Source organism: Ambystoma mexicanum, chromosome 11 (assembly GCF_040938575.1).
Source record: "Ambystoma mexicanum isolate Mex_15411 chromosome 11, UKY_AmexF1_1, whole genome shotgun sequence".
Taxonomy (NCBI): domain Eukaryota; kingdom Metazoa; phylum Chordata; class Amphibia; order Caudata; family Ambystomatidae; genus Ambystoma; species Ambystoma mexicanum.
The window spans coordinates 839,832,964-839,851,258 of NC_090934.1; the positions used below are offsets into that span (position 1 = coordinate 839,832,964).

General features: G+C 43.0%; 1 protein-coding gene across 2 annotated transcripts in view; it reads left to right on the top strand.

Moving 5' to 3' along the window:
- Positions 1-18,295, top strand: part of UEVLD (UEV and lactate/malate dehyrogenase domains) — a 573,150-nt gene that overhangs the window by 81,467 nt on the left and 473,388 nt on the right. For both annotated transcript variants that reach the window (XM_069623794.1, XM_069623795.1), the window contains exon 2: positions 3,959-4,043. In XM_069623794.1, coding sequence (XP_069479895.1) covers positions 3,959-4,043 — 85 coding nt within the window. The remainder of the gene's footprint in view (positions 1-3,958; positions 4,044-18,295) is intronic.

The following is an 18,295-nucleotide window of genomic DNA, read 5'->3' on the forward strand; positions in this document are numbered from 1 at the left end:
ATATTTAGGAGTGCCTGAGTGTGAATGTTCTGAATGTGTCTTTTGGGGCCTGGGCTGGAGTGCATGAGGATGGCCAGTGGGTGGTATCTCTTTGTAATATTCTTAAGTGTTAACACTCATCCGACGCGCAGGATCAGGTGTTATCGGCCTGGGGCCTGTTAAAAATTCACTGCATACCTTTGTTGGGCAGCGTACAACCGCCTGTAATCGTGGTCAATAATATACGCAGTCAATAAATCAGGACCGGAGGCAGGTGCGTGTCAACTGGTCTTTAATCAAACGTGAACTGCCTAATTGGTGGTAACCCCTCCTCCTTAATCACGTGGGACGCAGCCCACGAGCAACTGCAATAAACAGAGGACTGCTCCTCTGAACAAATAACAATAATAATAAGAGTAGGACATTACAGGGCCCGAGCATAGCAAGGGGTTTTAACAAGGGTACCCAGGCCGATCCAGCACGCCAGAGAGGGTGTTAACACTATTGGTACCACAGGTTGTCAATTCCGGGAATCCGGGGCGCTGAGAGCATTGTATTTTGTTTGAATGAACAGGACACCATGTAGCATCCTGTTCATTCAAACAAAATACTGTCCTAAGGTGACGGGGCTCGGTACAGAGCCCCTCTTCTATTTCCGTGGTAGCCTGGAGGGAGCTCGGCAGCAGCAGCAAAAGGTAAGTGAGGGGATGGAGAGGAAGTTTTAAAAACAAACTAAGGGAAGGGAGGCTGGGGGAAAGATGGCGGTGTGTGGTGGGAAAGCAGCCAGCAGGCTGCTCGGAGCGTGTTATGAGATTAGCAGTTTCAGCCCGCACGCCGAGCAACCTGATTTGGTTGGCTCTCCCGCTAATTAAGAGTTACTGCAACTTCCAAACTATTAAATGTATAATAAAGCTTACCTGGACTTTTTTTTTTTTAACTAAGAGCCTCACAGCTGATCTGTGTCTGGACTACCATCAATGCCCCACGTTACTGCACTTCCCTCCCTCGTATTGCATTGAATCTACTTTGGTGTTTTTGTAATATATGTGCAGCACTTAGGCATATGTCCTTTATAAATTGAAATAAATGGGTGGTTCGCCCAGGCTGTATCCGTGACTGCCCAGATTTCAGCACCATATAATCTACTTGCCAGTAAAGGCTCTTATGACTGGGATGACGAGATCGCCATAGCAAAAGTTGAAACCACAAAGCGATATTCAAATGGGAGCTGCTGCAAGGTCCTTGGTTGAAAGCACAAAAAACACAGAATGAGCCATTGCTCTTGCAACAGCTGTGGACGAGTCCCTATTATTTATGTTTAATGGGGTGGTGATTGCTGTATTGTTATATTGCGTAGTGCAACACTGCAATTACAATCCACTCTGTGTTCTTTAGCTGTTCGCCAATGGCCTTTTATTTAAGATGGTAATTATGTTGCTTTGTTTTAAATTGTACCAAACGTATTTTCCCTCTATTACGTTAGTGATCCGATTAGAGAGACATTTTGTGTTTTGTCTTGGGGGTGGCAGAAGATATAATGGCTTGATTGCTGAAATTGCTGTAAATGTGGAGTAAGTGATATGCGATTAATGACAAGTAGACGCTAACTGGAGACACAGGAAGCTTGTGTCACCAACGTATTCTGTATCAGAGTCAGACCTTATCTGTGGAGCCTTGCAAGAAGGAGTTGAGAAGAGGGTAAGGTCTGTCTCCCCAAGAAGCAACTCCGCCGCTTGAATATAGTAACGGGCCGGGATTTGGCTACCTTGGGAGTAATAGACCCAAACAGCAGGAAACCCCCAACACTGGGAGAAAAAACCTCCAGAGAAGAGTCAGGAGCACTTCTGGCAAAAAGTCGCCTGACGAGTCTTCTGTGAGTAGAACTGGAAGGGAGTTGAGCTGTGTTTCCCAATATCTCCAGAGCCATAAACAGCAGGTAAGGTTTGAAAAAGCCAAGAAACTGGAATTCGGAGTCGCATCAAGAGAACTGGAGGATGCTAGTAAGCAACGTGAGAGAAAAGGGCAAGAAATTAACAGAGAGCATGAGCAGGACCAGGAAGGAAGGTAAGAGAGGGCCCAGGGGGTGTTCAAAAGAGGACACTGCATCAGTGCAATGGGAATGCTCCTTGTTGCGATGCATCGCTTACCTGGCTCGACCCTCTTCTGAGGAATCGGCGTTCGGGTGAGCGTAGGGAACAGACGCACTGTGGGCATGTCACATCATGTTGGTGACATGCGGTCACCATCTTTGAATGGGCTTGAATGACTACCAACATCGTCATAGCAATATGAACGCTGCGAGAGACCAAGCCCGGGAGTGGCAGCGAGCAACCCGAACACTCTGAGGAAATAGCAATGCTATTTTCTCCACAAACCATTTTAGGCACTATTGCAGTAGCATTGCCTGAAGTAGCTTTTTATAGGTGCATTGCAAAAAGTCTTTATCATGTAGAAATGTGCCACTTAATAGATTTCTACAGGCAGGAGATTGTAAATCTTTCATTTGTACTACTTTTGTTGTGGTTTGTCCCTAAATTCTAAGGAAAAGGGATGCCTGGTGTCTTGACTTATACATGACATAAATGACAGAGTGACGTGTGAAATATGCAATATGTACAGGTATAGTATAGAACAGGGGGCACAATTTCAAGTTGCAAGCTACTAGCAAGCCATATAAAAGTCACTCGCCACCTCAGTTCTGTGGATCCACGCAGTACACCTTTTCTTACTCGCCAAAAGTTAAATATCCCTAGCCAGTGGATAGTGGAGAGTGCACATTTTGCACCCTGGAATACAATGCAGCTAATGACAGCCGCAAAGGAATTGTTGGAGAAGGCACCATGTTTAAAAGGTTTAGCTCAGGGGTTTTCCAAATATATATGTTTGCCTGGCTTGTGGCGAAAACCTCAGTGAATTTAGAGTAAAGTAAACTTCAGATTATTGGGTAATGAGATATGGTGGTGATAAATGAGTCAGAAGCAAGAGGTGGTCAGATGCATCTTGTTGGCATAAAGGCTGAGATGCGTGAGAAAACTGGACAGCATGATTTTGCATATTTTGTTAACTTTTTTCTCTTCTTGTTTTTTGCACTGTGATATGATATGGCATTTAGAATGCGCCTATACACAAGCGTTTCAAGGCGCGACGCAGCAAGGGAGGGGGAACAAAGTGAAGAGCTGGAAGAGCTCCTTCCATTGCGGAACAACCAACGCTTCGCTCTTAATCCTTTCACCCCTTTTTCTCCACTTCCCTGATCCTAGCCTGAGTCTATATCCTTCTTGCGCCTTTCCCATCCTTTGGTCTCTAACCTTTCCACTCCTGCTTCCTGACCCTTGTTCTCATCTCCTGTCCATCTTCAGCTTTGCTTTTTGTTTTCTTGTTAAGGGGGAGCCAAGCCATGAATACCTTTTCTCAACCTCTTTTTCTTTTTTCTATTTAATCTCCATCTCCCCCTCTAGACTCTCCTTTTCTCTCCCTCCCTGCCCCCTGGTCTCATAGCTCACCTGTTCTCCTCTCTAAATATCACCCGTATTTCTATCTCCTCTCATTCGTCAGTATGTAAACACGGCTGTCCCTTTCCCCTCAACTTCGGCTCCTCCCTTTGCTTGGTTTTCTAGCACTTTTCATATCCCTTTTACAGTTTGATCAAGCTCCGTTCCTAACATTTGGAGCTCTTTAATCCCGAGCTAGTCGTTGGATCCGGTTTCTTTTGCATCTGCGCCTGGAGCCTAAAAATGTTTCGTTGGGAGGAAGGTGTTGTAATGTTCTAAAGATACGTTGCCAGATCCCTCTCTCTCTTTTTAAAAAATAATTTAAATGAAAAGCTCCTTTTTTAAATTGCAAAGTGAAATGGTTCCCATGCAGTTTCTTGGTAGCAACATTTTACGAAAATAAAATTGCTTGCCATTGTTCATTCATGACTTAAACTGTTTGTTTTTCTTCGTGCTCGTTTTTTAAATTTATTTTCTTCTCTTTGTAGTACAAATTCAGAGACCTAACTGTACAAGAATTGCAAAATGTGCACCAGACATATCCAAACTTTGTTTTCTCCATGGACACGTACAGTAAGCATCCTATTTATTTGTTTCTATTTTACTTTTCTGTGGAACATGATTTGACTTTTAAATAATTTTGTTGTTCTATTCAACAAATTAATAGAAGTGTTCTTATTTTTTTCAAGAAGCGTAATTCTTTTGAACTAATCTGAATTTGTCTTGATATTTTTAAAGTTGCTTTGTATTTGATGTTTTCTGCATTTTACAGTGCGTTCCCCTTTTAAATGGTGCTTCATGTTTGATTCTTTCTGCTTTTGAGCATGGTGATAATTGGTGTGTAACCAGTTTTAATGGTACTCCATTAATCGACTTTGGAAGGGTAAAGATCTTAGTCGGCCTTGCTGCAGGATTCAAGCTTGAGAAATGCAGGCTGAACCTCTTGTCTGGGCGAGGGCCACATTTGCTAGGCCAAAATCATCTTGCCCATATTTTTCATAAACATAATGCAACTTTGGAATTATATACTAACTACTTTTTATGAACAGAGGATAGTACAGGGGTAACTCACTCGTCTTGGAAGAAAGACCACGCAGAGCAACAGAGGTTCGAATCCCAGATCCGCGCTTAGAAACTGAAAAAATAATAAATTCATACATTAAACGAAAATCTTTGTGTGATACATGGTCTGAAAAATGTGCCATTGGTCGAAGTAAACCAAGACTATTGTTTTATGGCATTACTTCACAGCCTGTGCCTGCCATAGCACATCCAAGGCCTTGCACCTCTGGAGAAACGGGGGCAAAGCTTTTCTGGAATCAGAAGAAATGGGCAGGTGAGGGAGACCTAGAGAAGAAGGAACACCACAAATCCATCAGGGATCTTCTGGAATGAGTGGGAGTATATGGGGTGGTTTCAGGCAACGTTTAAAGGTACATACATGTACAAACTGGTGCTGAAAGGGAATGTGAACCCTACACAGTCATACTGCGGTCTATTCAGCTTATGTCAACTAGCAAGTGGCCTAAAGCGCTACCTGCAGAGGAGTTATGGTGTGCAATTCTTGTAATTAATTTCTCTGTCCCCCGAACTACTGCTAGTTTTGAAACCCTTCTGTGATTCATATTCACAGAGGTCGATACAAGCACAAAGCCCCCTAATCCTGATTGGCCAATCAAGTCTTGCTTTATTTCTTACAATATTCTATTGAATTTCCTGAAAACATGCACACTAAAACCATTTTCACAAATACAAGGATAACTGCACCTAAAAGGTATTAAGTGCTTATATCCTTGACTAAACATGGGTATCTTCTCAGTATCTGTCTAGCAGAGGCCTGCAATGCATTGCTGCTATAGCTTGAGAATCGAAAAAGAAAACAAGGAGCAACACAAAGGCTATGGCTGCCTGTACCAATCATTACATCACTTTGACAAGGTCCCTGTCAGAGCACACGGTACGCACCAACAATTGCGCAGCACACAGCATTGGATTTTGCCATGACCGTTAAATGTGTGAAGGAACTACACCTCCCAACATGCATTGTGCACCGCAAGTCACGACATGCCAGTCAGCTGACCTGGAAAGACACGGCGCCCACGAAAGCCGCATAGGATAAACCGCGGCCAGAGCTGGATCTTCGCTCTGCAACGAAGTAAGTGGGCCCTGTCTTTGCCCCATCAAAAGCAGCGTTGCGCTATCTTACCTACAAGGAGTGGCAGCAGCCTGGGCAAACCTGCTGTTGGAGGCCAATAATCTGCTATTATGTGACTTTTAGGCACTAGTAGCTGAATCGGGTTTTTGATTCCTCACATAGGGGTCAAGCAACAGATTTAGGACTGCTAGAATTGATGCAAGAGAAGATGGATTTGCTCGCCTATGTGGCTCGATTCAATCGGCTAACTGCTGAAACCTCTTGGCCCCAAGAAAAGAACGCAGCTTAATTCTCTCAAGGGTTAAGTAGCAATTTGAAGGATGCCTTAGCAGTTGTCCCTTCGTTACCCAGTAACTATGCAAGGTTATTGGATCTGACCCTGCAGATAGATTATCGTCTAGAAGAAAGAAGGGGTGAGCGCAAGTATCTGTTAAACCGAGTCTCTGTACCGATCGATCCCGCTGGCACCACCCCATCCATTGTAGAGGATCATTCTGAACCTATCCAGATTGGGGGTATAAGAGGTCATTTGAACAAGTAAGAGAAAGAACAGTCAACAAAAAAATGTGACCTATGGAACCGGGAATAGTCTCTCAATACATTTATTTTTTTCATTAATACCAATAAATGTTCAATTTTCAATTTCTAAAAACGTTTATTTGCATATCAAATTCATATAAAATACTGGAACATTTCCACAGGCAAGTATCTACAAGTTCCACTCGTACTCAGTCACTCCTACCATTCATTCTGTTTTTTGCTTTGTCGTATCAAATTTTTGACCTGTAAATATATATGGCCTCATATATGGACGGCCTCCGACCCTAATTCCACATTGCACAAAAGTCCTCCATTCGATTATCTGATGGTTCCGTCTGTGTGTTCCTAATTACACCGACGTTCGTCTACATGTGTTTCGGTTGTCTTTTTTCGGGACGTCAACATTCATCGACCCTTTGTTCATACAACCTTCTTCAGGACAAATTTAGGGGAGTTTCCTTATTCCCATAAGCATCGAGTAGGGTGAGCATCGCCACCTAAAATACAATATATAATATTAAAAACACGCTAAAATCAATTAAACTCAGTTTCATACATTCTCTGCTAACCATATGCTATTCCCACTTATTTGAACCACAATTAATGTGAAGGTATGATTCTCAATAGTAGTCATGACAACGTCTAAGGGTGACAAACTCTTTTAGCACCCAATTCTATTGTTAATTGGATTAATCCTGTCTACATCTCAGTATAGTAACCACCTTTATCTAGCCCCATCAAAGATGCAAACAAACATGTTGGAACACTACTTGTGGAGCATTCTACTTACTCAACTAGATTGTGTCTCCCTTTTCTGTATTACTAGAGGACATTAAAACTCTTTATTCAAGAGGGATTCTTCGCAGCTCAATCTGGAGGGACCTATTAATTCTCATTGGTCCCTGGAAAGAAGGAAGAAAAGAGCACTTTCAAAGCGGGTTTATCGGAGTCTCTCTTTTAAATATATGTGGGCCGACTCGATACTTACAACGGCTATGATCTCGTTGTGCACCAATTCTTAACAAGTGGCCGATATCACTTGCGGTCGTTATTTCGTTTGACATGATCTGTGGGCCAAAACGGGGGAAAAAAATCACTTAGTGTGTTCGTGTTACTCTACATCGAACTGATCGATATTATTTTACTTACTCTCTACCCCTTAGAGCTATTCCCCACATCTCATGGTGACCTTTCTAGTATACACCCCTTCATGTACCCGAGCTTTGGACACGATCTAGTAGAAGCCGTATTCTACTCTGTGCTCTCCCGCCATTTAGTTCTCTCTGTTGTTTTACAGGCGGCCATCCCCACTGACTCGCTTACCTTGCTTCTTCTTTTTAGGTCCCAGCTGCATGGCGTCCTGCTTTTCGTCTTCCAGCGTTATCTTCTGGCATTGTTTACATAAGCGTAGCGCGGATTTATTTGTACTTACGTGTTGTCGCAGTGAAAAGAGGACTGCTGTTAGTGTTCCGGTCGTCGCCATAAAGAATGGACTTCACTTTCATTTTAGTCGCGATAAAGAACGGACTGCTTTTAATATTTTGTTCGTGCACATAGAGATTTTAACCATTTTCCTTACTTATTATTGAATCACATATTGAATCACATATTTCCAAAAGGACCCCTATACTTTCATTTACTAACCCTACTCGGGAATACCTAGTATCTCATAGAAATCGGACCCCGTGGGAATAACTGTATCTACTCTTGGAACAGTAAATGAAGGATAAAAAATCTCAAACTACTCAATGCTCTCATATACTGACATTGTATTAGATGTGCATTAACATATCTCAATGTTCTGGATATAATACGAACGCAAGATTCTCATATTTGTGCATATAGAGAGAAAAAAGATTCTAGCACATTACACATGTATTTAGTGCGTTATCAAAGCACACCTCATTCCACCGAAACATTCAGGCCATTCTTCACCGTGTCTAAACGATATATCCATCGTTGTTCCAATTTGTGGAGCATAGTTGACATGTCCCCGCCTCTTTTTGGTAGTCTGATAGTCTGTAACACAAACCATCTCAGGTTGGTGTCTTTATGTTGTTTCAGACTAAAGTGGTCCACCAAGGGTTTTTCCGCTATTTTGTTCCGAATACAGCTACGGTGTTCCCCTATTCGCTGTCTCACCTCTCTGATTATTTTTCCCACATACAACAAATTGCAGGGGCATCTGATAATATAGATAGTGTTCTTAGTACGACAGTTTGTGTGTGTTTTCATTTTCCATTTTGTCGCCCCATAATTGAACTCATGCCTGGTCTCCGTCGGTGGACAGGACAGGACACACAGTTGCTGCATTTATGATGGCCTGTAATTGGGGGTAAACCCCATTGGTTCAATATAGTTTGTTCCGAATTCAAATCTCTAAGTGTGCACTAGACGTTGTCTAAGATTTAGATTCTTTTTAAAGGCAAACATGGGTTTCTTCGAGAGACTTCCTGCTTGTTTTATAAGGTCCCAATTTCGGTTTACAATCTTTTTGATTTCATTGCTTACCGGATTAAAAGTAGTAACACACACTAATCTGTCTTGTTTCTTTTTTTTCTTTCGGCACCAAGCATTCTTCTCTGTTTCTGTTCGAGCCCTTTTTAGATTATTCTTTACCAACATTCGATAACCTCTGTCTAATAGCCTTCCTTTTAGATCCTCTGCATGTTTTTTGTATTCATCCTTGTCGGTGCAGTTTCTCCGTATCCTTAAAAACTGACCATAGGGTAAATTCTGGCGTAGTCCCACTGGGTGAAAGCTAGAGTAGTGTAGTAGTGTGTTTTTATCAGTTGTTTTCCGAAAGAGGGTAGTGACTAACTGCTGATGTGACTTTCTAATGAGTAGATCTAGAAAACTTACCTGATTTTTATGCCATTCCATTGTGAATTTGATATTGTTATCACATGTGTTTAGCCACTGATGGAATTGGTTCAGTGTTTCATTTGCGCCCCTCCATATCATAAACACATCATTGATGTATCTGTACCAAGCCCGAAGGCCTTGGCACAGATCACCTTGTTGTTTCAGAAGGCTATGTTCACCCAAAATATATTTCTCTTCGTATTCCGCCATTAACAAATTTGCCACATCTGGCGCAAAGGTAGACCCCATGCTGACAACCTTTCTTTGCTTAAAAAGGGTTTGCTTGAATAAAAAGAAGTTCTCAGTCATCGCAATCCGTGCACATTCTTGTATAAACTCAGTGGGTGGAGTATGTGGTTCTGGTCTTGTATTCAGAATTCTACCCAGCACCTCCAGACATTCTGTCTGGGGGATGGAGGTGTAGAGTGACTCTACATCCATTGTGACTAGGATATCATTGTCCTCTAGCACTAGGTTCTGAGTTATTCTTATCATATCTCCTGAATCTTTTACGTAAGATGGCATCTTCCCCACAAAAGGTTTGAGAAAAAATTCCACAAACATAGAGTGGTTACAATAAGGAGTCTATTGCCGCCACTATAGGCCTCCCTGGTGGGTCTGACATCCTTTTATGAATTTTGGGCAGAATATAAAAAGCCGCCTTTTTAGGGTGGCTTTTTCTGAGGAAATGACCCTCTTCGTTGCTTATCCACGATTCCCTTTCTGCATGGTTGGTCAGGCTCTTGATTTCCTCTTCTAGTCTAGATCGCTGGCACCACCCCATCCATTGTAGAGGATCATTCTGAACCTATCCAGATTGGGGGTATAAGAGGTCATTTGACCAATTAAGAGAAAAAACAGTGACAGAAGGCCCTGCTGTATTGTGGCAAGTAGGTGCACTTTGTATGAGAGTGCCTGATCAAACCTAAATGTCATCCAGTAAACGACCGGGCTCATACATATAGGGGGCATGTGGGATGAGCCTAGAAAGCATGTGTGCTCTACGCCAGACCGAAATGTCCACAACTCACTCTGCAGTTCCTATACTTTTGAAAATTGATGTTAAGGACGCAATATCCACTGAGGCTTTGCTTGACTTGGTTCGTCTGGTATTGATATGGATATTTCTTTTGCCCAGCACTATCACATACTGATGGTCCTGAAGAGACAACCAGAACTGGTTAGGGCTGTTGATAGCACTGCATTAGCCTTGTGTACGATTACTCACAGTACGGAAGCATTGACTTTGACTTGTATTCCTGATCATACTGAAGGACGTATCTTTGATATTATTGCTGCACTACATTTTGGTATTGTTTGTCTTGGTTAAAAATGCATAATCACAGTGTAGATGGGGAAGAAAAGATAACACTTCACTCCTCGCATTGCGAGCAACACAGTCTTCCTGGTGCAATCAACACTGGAAGCCCCAGTCAAACTCTTTTCTTTGGCTGTTCGTGATATTGATTCATTCCAAAACATGCTCCCTTATTGTTATCAAGACTTTCTAGGTGTATTCGATAAAAAGGAAGCAGATCGATTACCTACGCACAGAGTACCAGGGTCTCGTACACCATGTAGCCGTATATATCCTAATCCTCTCACTCGGGCAGATGACCTCCATCTAGGTGAATATTTGATGATTCCTTGCACAGTGGTTTATCAGAAACTCAAAGTCTCCAGCAGCATCACCTCTATTTTTCGTCCCAAAAAAGGAGGGGAATTAAGGGCCTTTTTTTTTATTTATAGAGGTATGAATGTGATAATCATGAAGAACATGTACCCTTCACCCCCTCATATCTCTTTTGTTAGATCAGGTTCAAGGCTCGGTTGTATATACCAAACTGAATTTATCTGGCACATATCATTAGGTTCGTGTTCGGGCTGGGACGAGTGGAAGACTGCCTTTCCGCACGAGTTATGGTTTATTTGAATATAACGTCATGCCATTTAGTTTGTCTAATGCCCCGGCTACATTTCAACATTTTATAAATGATGTGTTCTGGGATATATTTTATGTATTTGTCTTCATATATCTTGATGTATTCCTCATCTCTGACACAACACATCACACATGTCAGGGAAGTTCTTACTAGGTTATGTGCCCATCGATTCATTGCAAAACTCAAATGTGTGATTCACTCAAATAAGGTAGAATTTTTGGGATTCGTTCTGGCTCATGTCGGAGTGGCTATGGATGCCGCTAAAGTCCAGGCAGTGTTGACCTTGGTGGTACCAACAAGCATAAAAGGTTTGTAGTCCGTGTTGGGGTTTTTCAAATGTCTATAGACACTTCATACAAGGTTTTTCATCAATAGTTGTTTCCCCTCACCACGTTAACACAAAAATCTTGACCATTTAAATGGGGAACCAAGGCTCAAAAAGCATTTAATGGTCTCAAAACTACATTTATGTCAGCGTATGTGTTGCAAAACCAAAGACGTGATGGCTGGAAGGTTTAGAATGAATCTTAACCTCTGGCATTGCTCTGGGCAACCCTCCAGACCATTTTTCTTCGCCTGCCAAGCCATTACAGAAGAGTAAAGACAATATGCAAATCAGGCTTGCTACACCCCGATCCCAAAGCCCTGTTTGTTGTCCAAGCAGATACTTCTGATGTAGCGGTTGGGCGGATCTAGCGCATAAATGCAGTGCAGCGGTTGGGCGGATCTAGCGCATAAATGCAGTGCCACTCACTGTTTACATCTGGTTATTATCCACACAAACGTATTGCTGCCGAAAGTCATTACAAAATCACAGATAAAGAACTGTTGTCTATGCCTTTCAGGAATGGAGGAACCATTTGCAAGGGCAAAAGCAAGTACTAACTGACCACAAAAACCTATAGGCCCTAAGTACAGTTTACTAATGTCCTACAAGCCCGGTTGGCAATTGTTTTGTTTTCTGCCTACAACGTCTAAATCATCTATTGTCATGGCACTAAGAACGGGGAGGCAGATGCCTTTTCCATCAATTTGATACCAACAATACTGAGGATCAGACGGAAGAAAATATCCAACTCCAGAACACCTAATGTCACTGTACCTCTCAGCTGGACATGGTGCAATGATTATATGCATGGAAGACCTTGGTTTCCTTAGAAGTACCAAAAGGGGCAGAAGAAAAACAGGGACTCCTTTATCAGCATTCACTGTTGTATCTCCCCACAAGAAGCTTTGACAACAAGCCTGTACTTGGTGTCACAATACCAAGTTAGCAGGACATCCAGACCTGTTGAAAACATTGGAGTTATTACAACGTTCAACATGGTGGCCCTGTGAGAGCCGACCTTTGCAAATACCTCCTCACATGTGCAGTATGTGCTCCGGGCAAGAGTCAAATGGGGAAACTCGTTGGATTATTGAGTTCTATACCAGTATCTATGACTATGTGGCACTCTTTGTCCATGGATTTTATAGTAGAGCAACCCCCTGTTGACAAATACGATACTATCCAAGTGGTTACATTTTTACAAAGATGGGCCATTTCTTAGATTACAGAGGAGTGCTCCAAGCGGCTCTGGTCTCTTTTTTCTTCTTCATGTTTTCTGCTTACATGGCCTGCCATTGGTTGTAGTAACAGATCGGGGACCACAGTTTACATCAAGGAACCGCTGAGTTTGCATGTAATAATGCTCTTCATTCTTCCACTAAAGTATCTCCCTTCTTTACTTCCTAAGGGTGTCACCCACAGATGCTACCATAAATGCTACCCAAGACAATACAGTACCAGCCGCAGCTGAGACTGCACAGCACATGCGCACTGTATATTCTGATGTACAAGAACATCTTGTCATTGCACAAGAAACTTGGAAACCTTAGTCTGATACACATAGGTCTGTGACTCCTGGATATTAGATAGAAGTTGGCTGTCTACACAGCATTTGAAATTGCATGGATCACGTAAATTATTTCTTAAGAATGTGGACCCTATTCTGTGCTGCAGGTGATAAGTTCGGTGATGATGCGATTATCATTGCTAAAAAAGTGGAGGATTCGTTTGGTCTTACATTTATCATAATTAAACCCTGTTCTGCTGACGCACGTTTACACAAGAGACCTGCTCCCCTAAGTGTTGACGGATTTGAAGAGCATGAGGTTCAAGCTATCGTGGATGCTCGCCTTCGCCATTGGTTAATTGTATGTCGTCCTAGAATCGAAGGGGTGTGGCCCCGAGAACCACTCTTTGAATTCTCCTTTGCAGGTACATGCACCTCGACTTGTTGCCCGATTTTGTTACGTGGCCATGGTATTCAACCGTCTGGCGGTCAGTCCTTGACAAGGGGGTACTGTCTGGGCATGCGGTCCGCGCCACCAATTGTGGCAGCACACGTTGCATTGGATTTTGCAGTGGTGGCTAAAGGCATGGAGGAACTACACCTCCCAACACGCTTTGTGATGCCGGAAGTCACGTCACGCCAGTCAGCTGACCCGGAAAGACTTGCTGCCCGCGAAAGCTACATAGGCTAAACCGCAGCCAGACAATGAGCTCTGCCTATTCTGCTGCCTGAGAGAGATAAGTGGAGTCAGGGGTGAGTAATTAAAGAGGCAGGCCTGACTTAGACTGGGTTTAATATTACCACAAATTATTCCTGGAAATAATTTAAAAAAAAAAGGGTAGAAGGCGCTCCTCTCCAGAAAGAACAAGGCATGATAACCTGTTCTGAGATGAGTTTGCAGCACACGCTTTTTGCTCACTGTACCTTTCACAGATGGGAAATATCCATTTGCATATCAGTCTTTGTCCCACCCACATGGGCAGTCCAGCACCGAAATGCTATGTCAATTCCTCTCTGAACAAGAGTACCACCAGCAACCCCATACACGTGTTTCAGCCTTGTTGGGCATCATCCCAACAAGCTGTGCCTCTCTAAGCACAGTGAGCAGGGAGTCCACGTCTGGTTGCCCCCAGGTAACACGTGTATGGGGTTGCTGGTGGTACTCTTGTTCAGAGAGGAATTGCCATAGCATTTTGGTGCTGGACTGCCCATGTGGGAGGGACAAAGACTGATATGCAAATGGTGATTCCCATCTGTGAAAGGTACAGTGAGCAAAAAGCAGATGGCTGCGAACTCTCAATGTGGTTAACAACCACTGAACAGGTTATCATGCCTTGTTCTTCCGAGAGAGGGGCGCCTGCTACCTTTGTTGAATTCTTTGAAGGAACTTGGGGTTGGTCACCCTAGGTTACCTGGGGGCAACCAGACGTGGACTCCCTGCTCACTGTGCTTAGAGAGGCTCAGCTTCACCTCACTGATGATGCCCAACAAGGCTGAAACGCGTGTATGTGGTTGCTGGTGGTACTCTTGTTCAGAGAGGAATTGCCATAGCATTTCGGTGCTGGACTGCCCATGTGGGTGGGACAAAGACTGATATGCAAATGGATATTTCCCATCTGTGAAAGGTACAGTGAGCAAAAAGCAGATGGCTGCGAACTCTCAATGTGGTTAATAACCACTGAACACGTTATCATGCCTTGTTCTTCCGAGAGAGGGGCGCCTGCTACCTTTGTTGTATTCCTGGAAATCAGACTGCTTTTATACAGGGCCATTATAGCTATGATAACATGCGGGAGGTGATGGATTAATTTTAATAAGGATACGCATAAACCATTAATGGCAGTGAGTGTGGACGCATAGAAGGCGTTTGATCGTGTAAACTGGGTTTATTTAAGGTTTATATTGGAACATTTTCTCTTTGGCCCGGTCTTTATGCAGTTCTTTCATGCACTGCATAGTAGGGCAAACACTCAGATTTTAGTGAATTGGGCTAAATCTACTGCCTTTAATATACAGCGTGGAACAAATCGGGGATGCCCTTTATCTCCTCTTTTGTTTAATATATCTATAGAACCTTTAGCGGCAGAACTTAGCTTAAATGACAAACATCCAAGGTATTAAATGTGGCACTTGTGTCTAAAGTACTATTATATGCAGATGATCTCCTCCTGTTTCTTTCAAATCCACAGTACTAATTTTGGAATGCATTGGAACTATTTCATCGTTTTGCTAACATATCGAACTTTAAAATGAATATATCTTAGAACGAAATGTTTCCAATCACCCTAATGTGTAACAAAAGTTGTGTTCCTGGAAATGAGTTCTGATGGATTAGAGAAGGATTTGTACATTTAGGCATTCATGTATCTAGGGATATCATTCATATGCTGGAAAATAACATGCGTCTTACACTCAGGCACATGATTTCAGACTGTAAAAGATGGTCTAGGATCCACCTTAAAATTTGGGGGAAAATTGGCACGATTAAGATGACCATGCTTCCTAAGATTTTATATCTGTTCAGTATCTTTCACAGTCTTTGTTAGGAGAAATTAAGAAGGTATTTGGAGACTTTTTATGGAGGAGTTGAGTTCACCTGAAAATTCCAATGTCAATTCTTTTGCGTTCAGTGGGGGAAGGAGGCTTTGGTTTTCCAGATGTGCGGAAATATCATTCTGCTTTCTGCTTGAGTAATCTACATCACTGGATTAATGACAATTATCAGTCAGCCCCTATGTGGGTAGGCATGGAAAAGGAGGTTGTGTCTCCTATACTCTTGAATTGTCTTCTTAAATTGGATTATCGACTCATTGACATCCCTCCCAGTACGACATATGGTTTCTGAATGGAAACTTGCAATCGCATACCTGAGTCAAACATCCTGCTATCTCTGGAGTCCTGTATCTGGAAGAATCTAGCGATTACGGTGGACAAAAAGATGTTGAATTGGCGCACATGGTAGCTTGCAGGTATTTGGAAGCTGAAACATGTTCTAGAGAATAGTACCTTATTAGACTTTGGCTTCTTGAAATTTAAATATGAATTACGTAGTTATAAAAGATCAAAGTATATAGTGCTACAAAGAATTTTGACATCCATTATCTTGCAATTATGTGCCAAGATCCATGACCCACCTAGCCTATATGTCATGTTGAAGAACTGCCCCCTCTCTGCATCCGTGGTCTACTGCCTACTCTGTCACCTCTAAAGTGCCCTTGGAACGACCAGATCGAAAACCTTGGGAGTTTGTATGTGCAGATATCTGATTCCAACTGTTCGTTAATGTGTAAAAGCCTGAAGAAATTCAAACTGGACCTGGATTTACGTTATACACAACAGAGGGTTATAGCTTGTCTGCATTGGTCGCTGTGGAGGATGAAACTATGCAAACCTGATATTTGCTGGAACTGCAAAAAGAAAATTGGAACCAATACCCATATGTTTTGGTCCTGTGCGCAAGCATCTCAATACTGGGAACAAGTCCTCTCCCGAATGCAGTTTGCAACCCAGTCAGTACTGCCACGTACCCCACTATTCTGTGTTCTGGGCTTATTCCCAAATGGTTTGAAGTTATCAGCTGGAGTGAAAAATTGGACATACAAAGCATTGTTACTGGCTAAGAAACATATTTTGAGGAAATGGAAATCTAATGCGAAACCCCAACTTGAGGATTGAGTTCAGAGTATGTTGCTATTGGCTGCCAGGGAAAAAGTTTTATATGCCAAAAAAAATGTGGTTGAAGACTATCAATTAATTTGGGGTATTCTCAATGACTTATATGTCTAAAATGTTACTGTTAATGGAATTTTATAATGTGTGTATGCTGGTTTGGCTCACCCTCCCTTTTTGCACCTAGTGTTTGCTCATGTTGTTTGTCCTGTCTTTTCTTGTGTTGTGTTTGGGGACAAGTGTGTAAAGTGGGGGTTAGGATATTCTGTATTATTACAACAATATGAGATGTTTTGATTTGTTTGCTATGTTCTGCTTTTGCAAGATCTCTCATTGGATTACTTACCTTACCCTTTATTTGTTTTTTACCTGTATTCTATTTGGTCAACATTGTTGTATACTGCTTGTATTTGATGGATTGCAAATGCTAAATTATGAATACATTTTTTTTAAAAAAGGGTCCCGTTGTCTCTGCACTTTCTTGCCCTGTTAAGAAACAGTTTTTTAAGAACCCTGTATATCACAGGTGCACAATTTACAGCCTGCGGACCAGTTGCGGCCCACCATGCTATTTCGTCCGGCCCGACAGCAACAAAGATTTTCCTAATGGAGAGCGGCCTGCCAGGAGCACCGGCCCCCCTCCATTAGGAAAAGACTGTTTGTGCCGGACAAAACACTGACCCTCATATGCTCAGTGCACACACACCACGTTGCTCCTATGAGCCACGTAGGACGTCTGGGCAGCACCAGTGGAGGGCCAGCACTACGGCTGGCGTGGTCAGTAAGGCTTGATGCCGGAAGGCATTTCAGCCTTGCCACGCCAGCCGTAGTACCAGAAACATTGCCAGCGTTCCAGCTAGCTTGCCTTCTAGCACGTCTGGTAAGTATATATGGGTGGTTGAGGGGGTGTTTGGTGAATGGGTGTTTGTTTTAGTATGTATGTGCAGTGTATATTGAGATGGGGGGGTGTCTGGTCTGTCCTGCCTGTATGTTTCTGTGTATGTTGAGCTGCAGGGGTGGGGGAAATGTGTTGGGTCTGTCCTCCCTGTTTGTTTGTGTATGTTGATGCGGGGGTGGGGTGGATGTGTCGGGTCTGCCTGTATGTTTGTTTTTATATGTATGTTGAGATGCGGGATGGGGGGGTGTCTGGTCTGTATGAGAGTTTGTTTTTGTATATATGTGCAATGTATGTTGAGGTGGGGGGTGTCTGGTCTGTTTGTATTGGTGTGTCTGAGCAGTGTATGCTGAGATGGGGGTGGGAGTGGTTCGGGTCTGTATGGTGTTATTGTATGTGCAGTGTATGTTGAGCTGTGGGGGTGGGGGTGTCGGGTCTGTCTGTATGTATGTTATTGTGTGGATGGGCAGTGTATGCTTTGATGGGGTGGGGGCTTCGGGTCTGTATGGGCGTTTGTTTTTGTATGTATGTGCAGTGTATGTTTAGATGTGGGGGTGGGGTGGTTCGGGTCTGTATGGGTTTTTGTATGTATGTGCAGTGTATGTTTAGATGTGGGGGTGGGGTGGTTCGGGTCTGTATGGGTGTTTGTTTTTGTATGTATGTGCAGTGTATGTTTAGATGTGGGGGTGGGGTGGTTCGGGTCTGTATGGGTTTTTGTATGTATGTGCAGTGTATGTTTAGATGTGGGGGTGGGGTGGTTTGGGTCTGTATGGGTGTTATTGTATATATGTGCAGTGTATGCTGAGATGGGGTGGGAGGGGCTCGGGTCTGTATGGGTGTTATTGTGTGGATGGGCAGTGTATGCTGAGATAGGGGATGGGGGTTCTGGTCTGTCTGTATGTTATTGTATGTGCAGTGTATGT